Raw genomic sequence first — 13,001 nt, 5'->3', positions numbered from 1 at the left:
AGAATGATAAAAGTATTGTTAGTAACGTTTGCCACCGTAGAACTGGCAGTGTAATGCATTCCTTGGATGTTTGAATGTATTTGCAGACTAGTTCAGGCACCTGTGGCTGGTTGTAGGTTTTGAGTGATCCCTACACCCTCACCTGGCAGAGAGGCACTTTAGTAATCACAGCTAGATAGAAAACTGTGTTCTGCTCTCCCATTCCAGACTCATGGGCTGCACTGGAAGATGCCTTTCAGCGCCTGTGAAACAACCACAATGTCTGTGTCTTCTCAGAATGACCCTGGTAGCTTCTCAGTAGCAACAAAATGAGTGGCATCTGTGTTTGCTGAGCCATCTTGTCTAAGCACCAAGATGATGGGGTCAGTATTTGGAGATTTACAAATTTTGTAAAATACAGGATATTCATGTCTGATATGAACTACAAGATGAGAAGAAAAATTTTTAGTGCAAGCAATTTATCAGTTATTTACACCTAAAATGTGATAATTATACAGAGCAGCTTGCTTTTTATCCATACATGTTGCCAACTATAAGCTTGCAATTGCACATATACTAGCTTTCTACCAACTTTCTGATTCTGTATTTGTGAGATCTCTGAAAATACATAGAGCAAGTTAATTCAAAAGATGATAATTTTATACTTTTTATTATTCTGATATGCAACTCAGTGACATCAAATGACACCTATAGAAAATAAATAAAAAATTTAACGATAAATATTTTGATGTTGGGTAACATTGTGATAATGGAGAGTGTTGGGGGATATTTCCTACACAAATGGGAGCTGTTGAAGATAATTACTGTATCATTGAAATAGCTCGAAGTAGGATACTGTAAACACTTGCTTAATTTTACTTATGCTTTTTTTTTTCTTTTATATATGCAATAAGTGTATGCATATGTCACTGAAAAGGAAATTATATATTTTTTCATATTACAGAATGAAGTTATCAATGTCTATTAGTTTTTTAAAATAAAAACCATATTTATTTACAAAAAGTGAAGAAATTTTGGTTCTCGGCCAATTTCATCCATATATCAATAAATTTAACAATGCAAAGAAATACATTACATTATGCTATGTTGTACACTGTATTTAGAACTTTTGTAAAAAAAAAAAAAAGATAATCACACCTACTTGCAAAAAACACAAAACTACAAAATATTTTCTTTCTTGCCAACACAATGACAAGTATGTTAAGTAACGAAATCTGTTAAGTTGAGGTGCCAGTGCCTTCCCAACCTTAGTGTGGTGGTGGCAGTTACCTATCTGCAAAAATGCACTGCACTATATATGGGGACACATTGCATTTTATATAGTAAATTACCTTGATACTATATGTGTAGTATCTCTTTTCATGTTTCCTTTTGATAAAGAGTTTCAGCAGATATTGCAGTAATTTTAAGTTCATGTTGGGAAAAACCTGAAAAAGCACTATTGAGAATTTCTGATGGTGGTAGTGTATAAGTGTGTTGAAACTCGAGTGTTAGCGTGTGCTTTTGTTACAGCATCATGGGGGTTGGGCAATTAGTGGTTAGTCTCTCAGCACTGAGAAAATTTTAAGATTCTTGAAAGGACTCCAAAACTCACCTGTAGTAGGCACATTATTCTGGCTTACCACTTATGGGCTTCGATACAATTTCCTTATATTGCTTGCAGTAAATTTCTTTTTCCTGGTAAAATTCTAATGTTCATCTCAGTTTGGTACCAAAATAATTGTACTTTCCATAGTCTCTGAAAATGGAAAACAGCAAAATAAAACAGGGTGATGAAATTGGCCGAGGACCAAATTTCTTTGCTTTTTGTAAAGAAATATTGTTGTTCTTTTAAAACACCTAATATGGACTGATAAATTCATTCTGTATTATGGAAAAATATACTTTCCTCTTCAATGACATACAGGTATATATTATTGTATTCCTGTTTATGCCACTTATTGCACATAAAAAATGAAAAAAAATAAGTTAAAATGAAAATATTTATGGTATCTCACTTTGAAGTACAGTAGTTTGATGACAGCCATTATCTTAACAACTCCTATTTATGGGGGAAATAGAGTTGAACCCTGCCCCAATGTTACATATCGAAGTATTTATGGTTAATTTTTCTTTATTTTATACAAGTGTCATTTGATGTTTTTGGGTTGCTTATCAGAATAATGAAAAGTATAACATTTTAAACACAGAATACATGTAAGTTACCTCCAGTTATCATTTTAACAGCTGACAACATGATGAAATACTTAATAGTAGTGCCACCATGAATTAAATCTGCTCTCTGTGCTTTCAAAGACCTCACAAATACAATAACAGAAAGTTGGTATAGGGCCAATAGCATGCTTATATTTTGCAATAAAAGTTAAGTATACCATAGTTTAACCAGACCACAGAGCTGATTAACAGCTTTCCTAGGGCTGGCCTGAAGGATTAGACTTATTTTACGTGGCTAAGAACCAATTGGTTACTTAGCAACGGGACCTACAGCTTATTGTGGAATCCGAACCACATTATAGCGAGAAATGAATTTCTATCACCAGAAACGAATTCCTCTAATTCTTCATTAGCCGGACGGAGACTCAAACTTGGGCCTAATGAGTGCTAGCCGACAACTCTACCAACTCGCCCAACGAGGAACTTATATTTTTTTTTAACAAATGTGCATGTTTTGTTTGGTTAAAACAAATGTGCATGTTTTGTATGGTTAAAAAATTAAAAGTCATTGTTTAATTATCACATTTTGTGTGTAAATGAATGATGACTTCCTTTCCTTAGAATTTTTTTTTATCTTGTAGTTCATATCAGGCACAAATATCCTGTTGTTAATACACTGAACAAACCTAGTTCTTAGCATTAGGATAAATCTTCTAGCGCCAGATGGAAACCGGTAAAAAACATAAAAAATTGTAGAACAAGATATTGGTGGCAACGGGGTTTGGCTACTCGTGTGAGATAGGAGGAAGCAACTGACCTACCTTCACCCAAGAATGCCGTGACGTATCAGTTTCTTCCTTACCGCCTTGCTAGAAGGACCTGTTACTGCCCATCCTTCCAGAAGCCGGTGTTTTTCCTGCCCGTTTCTCTTTTTTGGTGTGCCTTTTGGTTATGAAATGGTTGCATTTGATTATGCGAACCCATAACTCATCTCAGTCTCCCATGCCTAAGCTTCAGAGAAAATGTCCTGCCGTTAATGCCTTTTGGTTATGAAATGGTTGCATTTGATTATGCGAACCCATAACTCATCTCAGTCTCCCATGCCTAAGCTTTAGAGAAAATGTCCTGCCGTTAATGGCCTCCCTTGTTCACATTTTTTGGCTTCATTTAAGACTGACCCTATTCTACTTGCAGCAAATACAGAGCTAATGTGTGTAATGTTACTAATCCATGTTCTGAATGTCATTCTTGGCCTCCTGAGCAGTGGAGGATCTTTTCCAAGAAGAAGCATCAGAGGAGGAAGGAGAAACCATCTTGGAAGGGGTTTTCGCCTCCCTCAGTGACTGCTTCTCAGTCTCCTTCTGGTTCCTCTTCTTTGCCCAATCTTCCTCCAGTTACTTCTTATTCCCTGGAAGATTTTACCACTTCCCATTCTTCCATAACTGCAACTTTGGAAGTTTCGGGAGAGGGTTCAGGAGATATTATCTCAATGGCTGCCCCTGCTCTTTGGGGGTGTCCCCCCTGTGAGGGAAGAGGTAGCTCCATCTTGTTCTATTTCAGGATTGGAAGCTCAGAAGTTGGCTGGCATCAGGGCTTCTCTAGGCCTTCCAGGAGTACCAACCTTTGATGGCCTATTATCCTATTTCTTGTCCTCTCGCGTTCCCATGTCGTCCCCCTCAGAAGTTGCTAGCCCTACTGATCTCCCCTTAGCTGCACCGGTAGCTACGGCTCCTGCATTCACGTTCCCATCTTGTCCACCTTGACTGTTCCCGGTTCAACGGCTCTACTTGCACCTCTACATAGACCTACAGTTCTAGATCTGTCGGCAGCGTATCCCTCTGAGAGCTTTGGACCCCCTTCCGCGGTGGTGGCTTCTACTCCTGCTCCATGGGCAGCATATTCCTGTCAGAGCTTTGGACCCCCTTCTGCGTCGGTGGCTTCTACTCCTGCTCTGTTGGTGGTGTTTCCCTCTTGGAGCTTTGGATGCACTACCGTGGCGGTGACTACTTCTCCCGCGCCTTCTTCTGATGCTCTCATGAAAGCATTGGTTGACAGTTCACCCGTGTTGTGAAGAAGTGTCATAGGTCTCCATCTCTATCTTCTTCATCATCTTTCTCCTCCTCTTCTTCATCTTCTCCTGTCTGGTCCTCCCCTGTTAGACGTTGGAGGATTAGAGATTCTTTGCTGATCCTCTCTTAAATAGACCTAGAACCATCTGTCTCTTCTCCGTCTACATCCGACCACAACCGTGGTTCTCCTGCTCCAGCTCACGGCCGTCTCGCTGATGATGGTGTGTCACGCCCAGCTGCTTTTCTTAGGAAGGATGACAAGGCTCCTGTTGAGAAATCCTGTGTAGTGAAGGCTTCACAAGTTCAGCTATTTCCTTCTGGGTCCTGCAATCGTATGATGGACATGAGAAATTCTGCATTTCCGCGGACGTGTTTCCAGCCTAGGCCGGTGTTGCCTCGTTACTCGAGCAGCCGTAACATTAGTCTCCATCATTCCAGAACTCCTCCCTGTTCACGCTTTCCCAGGAGGTCCTCTGATCATTGTTCCATCTCCCACAACTGTGTCCTATCAGCTGTCGCACATCCTTGTCCGTAAAGACATGCACGTACTTGTGGTTCTATTCATTCGGCCTTGCTCCTCAGCTTCTCGTCGTCTCTCACGTTCTCGCTCTCCTAAGAGAAATTGAATTTGTCGTTCGAGTTCGCCCGACCACAGACATGAGAGCACAGACGTACAGCCTTATATCGACACACGGCTGTCACAAGGCAGGGTTTGTTCGAGTTTGCCCAGCCACAGACATGACAACATGGACATACGGCCACATATCAACACATGGTCATTGCACAGAAGCAGAAATTCTCCTGATTGTTCATGTGAACTAGGCGATCCTCAGGCAAGATTACCATCTTCTACTACTGGCATCCAAGCCCCCCAGAGAGTTTTAGAATCGGAAAGGGCTTACGCCCCAGTTGTTAAAAGAGATGTTCCACAGCCTTCTGACATAGTAGATAGAATAGATCCTTGCATCCAGGATGTAGATGTAGAAAATCAGGAATTTTTTTTACTGCATAGGCTGAGTTTATTGAACTCATTCATGGGTACAATAATCTTTCTCAAGAAGCAGTAACAACTTCTTCAGATTTTCCTCAGGTATAGAAGCTTTACTCGGTCCTAAGAAAGATTTGAAGGCTTCTATAGAGTTGCCTTGTTCCAATCATGCAGATTCTGTCCTAGGCCATGTGAATTCTCTCATCTCCGGACAGGATAATTCTCTTCGGTCTAATAGATTGTTATTCTACCCCCTCCGCTTCCTTGTCGTCGAAGCTTCTATTCTACACCTAATGTGGCATTGCACAATTGGCAGATTAACCCAGATCTAGTTCATTCGGGCCCAGTGTTAACCCTAGATCAAGTTACGTTGGAAGGTCCTTCCCTAACTCATCAAGAGGCATCTGCCTTGGAGTCAGCTGCCTCTTCTGGCTTTCAGAGGGTGTCTTGGTTGGACTTTTGGTCTACTGCGGTGGCCAAAATTTCTTCTTGGTTTTTGGTGATTCGGAAGACAGTGCCCCATTTTTTTAGACTTTTACAGTCAGGTGGGAAAGCTATTTCTTACCAGACACATTTAACTGCTAATATTTGGGTTAACCTTTCGCTGAAGAGAAGAGATGCACCCCCTCCAAGGTTTCAAGATATATCAGCATGGATTCGTTTCTAGCCTTGAGAAATGAGGATGTTTTGAATTTTCCTTCTCTCTTTCCTACAGAACAACTAGACTTAGCAATTGATAGACATCGTGCAGACAGTAACGACCGTCTAGTTTATCAAGCAGTTTTGAAGTCAAGTGGCACTTCTCCCCCTAATATGACTAGATCTAGGCTTCAGTCCCTCTCTGAAGAAATCCACTAACAAAGCTTCTTCTAGTAGACCAGTTCGACCTGCTCAAACAACTAAGAAGACTCCGCAACAAAGCCCTTTCAGTCCCACTCTTCTAGACCAGGAAGAGGAGCTAGAGGCAGGGCTAGAGGAGGTAATTGATAGAGTAGGTGGCCCTCCCCACTTGTTGCCACCAGTGGGGATGCCTGACAAGCCATTGGGCTACATGGCAGAGCTTCGGAGCAGTCTTGGGTAGTGGATGTTCTACAGGTGGGATATCAATTAGTACCCTTCGATTTCTCCCCTCCTCTGTCTGAGCAACCTCTCCATCATCTGTCATATGCCCATAGCTCTCTGAAGTTTCTTGCTCTTCAAGAGGAACTGCGGAAAATGATGGAGAAAGGGGCGGTGGAATTGGTAGAGCATCCTTCTCCAGGATTCTATAGTTGGGTTTTTCTTGTTCCCAAGGCAACAGTTGATTGGAGACTAGTAATAGACCTCTCAACCCTGAACCTGTTCATCAGGAAGACCCGATTCAAGATGGAGACTCCTCGTATGGTCCTGGCAGCTGTCAGGAGCAACAATTTTATGCTCACGATAGATCTGAATGATGCTTACGTCTAGATTTGGATCCATCGCTTTTCCTAGAAATTTCTCCGCTTCAGTCTGGGAGAGCTGGTAATTCAATTCAAAGTCTTGTGCTTCAGTCTGACAACAGCCCCTCAGGTGTTCACAAGAGTATTCACGCTAGTGTCATCATGGGCTCATTCTCAAGGAATTCAGCTCTTGAGATATCTCAACAACTGGTTGGTCCTGGCAAGTTTTGGGAAAAGCTAATCCAAGACAGAGATCATTTATTCCAATTTTGTCATGGCCTAGGCGTCGTGATAAATTTGGAGAAGTCGTTGAATCTTCTCCCCAGTCAAAAGAATGGTGATAGACATGGTGTCATCGAGAGTATTTCCATCGGACCAGCGAATCGAGAAGTTCCGGAAAGTGGCTCAGCTCTTTCTGTCTGAGCAGAAGCAACCAGCACGTCAGTGGCAAGTAATTCTAGGCCAGTTAACCTCTCTGGAGAAAGTAATTCCCCACGGCCATCTCCACCTTTGATTCCTACAATGGAGACTGAAAGAGTTTTGGTTAACTGCAAGAGACTTCCCTTTGTTCCAGGTCTGCAAAGGTGAGAAGGGACCTTCTGTGGTGGTTGGCTGATGAAAACTTGACTGTAGGAGTGTCTCTTCATTCTTCTCCAAAAATTCTCCTGTTCTTGGATGCCTCGTACGAGTGTGGGAGCTCATTTAGAAGATCTTCTGGCGTTGGGAGTCTGGAGCCATGAGGACAAGCAGCATAGTGTTCTGGAGCTGAAGGCAGCCTTCCTGGCACTTCAGTAGTTTCAAGAAACAGTATCAGGGCACTCTGTAGTTCTGATGTCAGACAACACTACGGTGGTCGCTTATGTTAACAAACGGGGAGCTAGTCTCTCGCCAACTTTACTCGATGAAGGTACTTCTCCACCAGTGGGCGATAGACCAATCAATAGACCTCTCAGCCAGGTATTTCCCCGGCAAGAGGAATGTTGTGGCCGACAAACAGAGTTTTCAGGGTCAGGCCCTGGGGACAGAGTGGTCCGTACGTCAGGAGATAGCGGATAGGCTTTCCTAATTTTTGGGAAGACCAATGATAGATAGGCCTATGTTTGCAGCAAGGTACAAGAAAAAGCTGGAGGTCTTCTGTTTGGTTGTCCCAGACTCCTTCACCATGGCAGAGGAAGCCCTTCAACATTCCTGGGACAATCTGCAAGTTTACGCATTCCCTCCCCATTTGTCTGATCCATCAATTTCTGAACAGAGTAATGTCTTCGCGGAATCTCAGAATGACCCTTGTAGCTCCATGATGGCCTCATGCAGAATGGTTCTCCAATCTGCTAACCCCTTTGCCAGGAGTTCCCAGTGAGATCCCTCCTTGGCACAACCTCCTTTGCCAACCTCATGTAGAGAGGTATCACGGCTGAAGACTATCTAGTATCTCCTGTGGGTGAGAGGCTTTTCTTGCAGAGCAGTGACAGACGTCTGGTTACCTCAGAAGATCTTCCTCAGCCGTGTATCAGGATAAATGGGCCATCTCCTGTGATTGGTGTAGTTGAAGGGGTCTTCCTCCAGTCAGAACTTTTGTTCAGTAAATAGCCGATTTCCTTGTTTTTCTCCGAAGGGAGAAATATCTTTCTGTGTCTGCCATCAAAGGCTATAGGGCTGCTTTGGTTCTATGCCTAAAAGATGTTGACAAGTCTTCCTCTTGAGAAATATCAGTGCTTCTAAAAAGCTTTGAACAGTCTTGTTCCCCTGCAGAACTAAAACCTCGTAATTGGGACCTGACTCTGGTACTACTAAGCAGTCTCACTCGAGCCCCATATGAACCGTTGCGACAATCATCTGACAGACTTGACCCCTAAAACGGTCTTCTTGCTGGCTCTAGCCTCATCGAATTGAGTGGGCAAACTCCATGGTCTCTCTCCTAATGTTAAACACTCAAGTGGTTGGGGGCCCATAGCCTTCGAATTTGCCCCAGAATTCGTAGCTAAAACTCAGAATCCCTTAGTTCATGATGACAGATTTGAATCCTTTTCCCTTCCATCCTTAGGAGATTTTGTTGACAACGACCCAGACGAAATACTCTTATACCCTATTATGGCACTGTGTGATTATCTGAAAAGGACTTGCCACCTTAGACCAACGTGTTGAAGACTTTTTGTAAGCGCAGGCCAGAACAAGAAAGAAGTGTCCAAGAATACCATCTCTTGGCTACGTTAGGGTATGTCTTGCTTATAACACTTTTACAATCCCTAACACGGTGCATGCAAGAGCACCTAATATTTAGGGTTTAGGACCTTTGTTAGCCTTTAAGAACTTTTCTGTTCATAGGATTTTGAAGGCTGGTACGTGGCCTTGTCAAACCACCACCTCATCCTTCTATCTAAGGGATGTTGCCCCCAGGTCATTGGACACTTTCCTTGGGTTCGGTGGTGGCTGCTCAACAAGTTGTGTAATTCATCCAATGCCCTTAGCAGGACAGTTTGTATCTTACCTAAGATAATGGTATGAAAATGAGAGTGAATGAGATGACTGGCCTTTTTCAAGTATATTTTCCCTTTCTCCTCTACTGGCGGGCAGTGGGAAGATTGATCTATCATGAGCAGGAACTGATTAGATACAGGTGAGCGAGTACCTTTCCGTTTGAACAAAAAGTTTTTGAAACACTAATCTTTCTGCAAGGAAACACTAATCTTTCCTTGCAGAAGCTTGTCCCCCCCTCTCTCTAACAAGGGGGGAGAGGAATGATGATAAACAAATTGGTAGCTAACTTAGGTTTGTTGTCTTAACAGATATAGCTGTTTAACTTCCATTTATACATTGTTCATATACAAATGTATATTAGCCCAGTAGTCTTCTTCTTCTTCTTCGTCTTTAACGTGCATTTTTCCCATTATTATATATATATATGGGGTAAGCACGATGCCTTCTTTTGAAGGACTTTGATTTGGCGTGTGGGTAGGCCGTAGCCTCGATCGACATCGCTTAGACCCCGTAGCGAATGTGTACATGTTACCAAATCCCCAGCTCCCTTTCTCCCAGCAGCGAGGAGAACTGGGCGAACAGTTCGAGACGTGTGAGGTGTCTGTATGTTTTTTTTTTTTTTTGAAGGTGTTGGAGTGGCTTTGTTTATGTGTGTATTAATCTGTAACACCCATTTGCTTTCAGCAAACCTATCCGTTGATTACATACGTAATCCCGGGGTTGACCGTTTAATATCCTTTATTAAGCTAGTCACAGGATTTCGTCTTTTTTCTACACTTTTACCTAACCAAGAAACAAGACCAGGTGTGCTGAACCTCTAGTCAGTTTGAGACTCCTTTCCTCAAGCCAAAAGTGAGTCTATCCTAACGTTAAGACCTAGGTTTGTTCCGCGTATGAACAAATGAAAAGTTTTTAATTAATTTGTATTTTTCATAGCTAACAAACCTACAGTCTTAACGTATATTATGCACCTCTTGCATAATATACGGATTCCCTGGGCTGGAAGAAACTGATACATCACGGCATTCTTGGGTAAAGGTAGGTTGGTTGTTTCCTCCTGTCTCACTCGAGTAGCCAAACCCTGTTGCCACCTATACCTTGTTCTACAATTTTTATGTTTTTACCAGTTTCAAGTTGGCCCTAGAATTATCCTAACATTAAGACTGTAAATCTCCCATTATTGAATATTATCTGAAAACCAGTGTACAGTTGAACCATCATAAAGCAAAGGATAAAGACCACATCTACTTCGTAGATGCAGTCCGGTTCACCAGGTTATCAGCCTCCTTGTTTCCAAGCCTCAAAGTGATCCAAGCAGGAGTGGTGCTGTGACCTATTGACAGACTTGTTAGCAGAAGTCTCATTTGGCCCATCCTTCAGAAGGCTCACATCAGTACATTTCATTAAACCCTGGAGACCTCCAGTGGTAAGATTTGAAATTATCCAGCCTTTTTTTTGATAAGGGAGAGTCTTATCTGAGACTACCAAAGGCTTCCAATTCACCCAGTGAGCCCTTTATCTTCAAATGGTACCAGTTCATATGTGCTGGGTGCTTTAACTGATTTAATTAAAGTTTAACAGATTCAATTGAAGGTATATCTCTTCTCTGCTACCTCTTCCTCTGTTATAGAGTTTTATTGACCCAAATGCAAAACAAACTCATTTTCGTCCATCAGTGGCCATTACTGATGACGTTTCTCTTTTTGGACATGCTTCAGTTTGAAGGCCTGATGTAATGCATCCAAATAATACCTCTGAACCATTTATGTAATTTCCACCTATATTTTATGTAAAATTGTCACCCATATTTTCCAGTTTTATGTTTAATTATTTTTCTTTGTTAAAATGTGCAGTATGTATAACATTCAGCAGTTTTAATGTAAAATTCACAGTACTGACCATCCAATTGAATTTCAGTACTGTACTCACTTTGGATAATCATCACATAGGTTAAAATGTACAGTATGTGTAACATTCAGCAGTTTTAATGTATAATTCACAGTACTGACCATCCAATTGAATTTCAGTACTCACTTTGGATAATCATCACATTGGCTCTGATTGGTTGGTCTATCGCTGTGTGTATTTCTCGTGTACTTCTTCGACGCCACCACATTCTCGACGTCGTAGGAGGAATGTGCATTGGAATCTTAGAAGCTGGTTTGATGTCGCTTATATGGCTGTCTCCAGAAAATGCCCAGGGACTAGTTAACTTCTTTCTAGATGAAACTCAGGTTGGCGCAAGCTATGATGTATGAAATTTTTTATATATGGTTAAACAAAAAGTTGCTCAGGATACAAATATTTAGTAATACAGTATATTAATATTTGTATACACTTTACTCATTAGGCACTGGTTTTGTGGATTGTTTTCTAGTTTTGGTTGAGAACTAATAAGTTTATGTATGTAATTTTCAAGCCATGTTTGTTTATTATTTTTCTTGTATGATTTGGGTAAAAGTTACGTTTGTACATCCTCCTTTTTCTGTTACTCAAAAATGAGTGTAAAATCTTTGTTTTTACTCATATAATATTTTGCATAGTATTTTCATGATTTTTAGATGCCATCGTGTTTTCAAATAAGAATGATTATAATTTATAGTACTATTAATTCCAAACACTAAGTTCTCTGTTCAGTAAAGTCAGTTGAGATTTTTAATACCAGACGAAGCATCAAAAACTTGTTACAAATTATTACTTAATAAAATTAGGGCATGGATGCACCATAGTTGCATATGATGTCTTACCATTTTTGGAGGTGTTTTAACCAAATGTTAAGGTAAGTATCTATTCATTAAGCTTGACCACCTCTGTAATAAAATGTTGAGATACTAAAATGCAAGCACACCTGAACAATAATTGGATGAGTATATGTAATCTTAAAAATTTCTTTTACTTCATTTAATGTTGTTGTTGTCCACAACAACTGCACTAATGAGAGTAGTTTGTACTTTAGTTTAGGAATTTTTATAACCTTGATAAAGCAGTTTTTATATGAAAAGTCTTTCATAATGAAATACAATGTAAAAGGCACATATTGCATGTTTGGCATTATGTGGGAAAATACTCGGGTTGAAGTAATTTTGTTCACTTTTGTCATATGCCTCTGTTATGATGTCTCTTAAATAAACCTGTACAAGTTGAAAGTGGTGAACCACCTGTATCCTTACTACTTAATCTTAAAATATGAAGCCCATTAGAATTAAGAGGAGGGTAACTTGTTAACTAAAGAATGATTTAAAGGAAGCATATTTTTCATGTTGATATAACACTTCTTTTAACATAAGGGCTTCCTATTCTGTCTGCACCTGAGTATGCCTTCATATATCATATTGAAAAACTGTGCTTGCAATGTACCCTTTGAATTTCATAAATAGCAACCAATGTAAACCCTTGCAGTAAAAGTGTGTTGGCAGTACATAACAAAGTCTGTTTTCATACTAAAAAATGTCTGAAGCATTTTAATTATTTTAAATTTTAAATATTTTCTAATGGTCTGCAGCCAGTAAAATAGAAATTGTTCCGACACGATATACAAACCGTCAGTCCTTTACATTAGGAATTACTTTCAGTGTAGGCTGGAAACAGCCGTTAAACTCTTGAGCAAGGTGGTTAGGCAGTAATTACTGCCAGGTAAGCGGGAATACCCGCCTGCCCAGACGTATACATTCCAGCTTGCTTTCGGCCGTCATGCGTTGCAGACGTGGTTTCGGATCCCAACGCCCGACTGTCGTTAAGCTCTTATTTCCCGGTGGGATCTTTCTGTATTTTTGGGTATAAATTACGTGTTTGATATTTATTAATACAAACCCACGATTTGTGATAACCTTGCATAGTCGTCGTTCCCTGCGCTGTGCCTTGGGTTTGACGGCCAAGGGAGCACTTAAGGAGTGT

At 40.8% G+C, this 13,001-nt stretch overlaps 1 protein-coding gene across 3 annotated transcripts in view; it reads left to right on the top strand.

Moving 5' to 3' along the window:
• Window positions 1-12,253, top strand: part of LOC136852420 (polyisoprenoid diphosphate/phosphate phosphohydrolase PLPP6) — a 131,164-nt gene extending 118,911 nt beyond the window's left edge. For all 3 annotated transcript variants that reach the window (XM_067127062.1, XM_067127046.1, XM_067127055.1), the window contains one exon: window positions 11,135-12,253. In XM_067127062.1, the coding sequence (XP_066983163.1) occupies window positions 11,135-11,365 (231 nt within the window). In that variant the 3' untranslated portion in view covers window positions 11,366-12,253. The remainder of the gene's footprint in view (window positions 1-11,134) is intronic.
• Window positions 12,254-13,001: the final 748 nt, after the last annotated feature.

Source organism: Macrobrachium rosenbergii, chromosome 3 (genome assembly GCF_040412425.1).
Source record: "Macrobrachium rosenbergii isolate ZJJX-2024 chromosome 3, ASM4041242v1, whole genome shotgun sequence".
Lineage (NCBI taxonomy): Eukaryota > Metazoa > Arthropoda > Malacostraca > Decapoda > Palaemonidae > Macrobrachium > Macrobrachium rosenbergii.
This window is presented reverse-complemented; position numbering and strand designations above follow the sequence as displayed.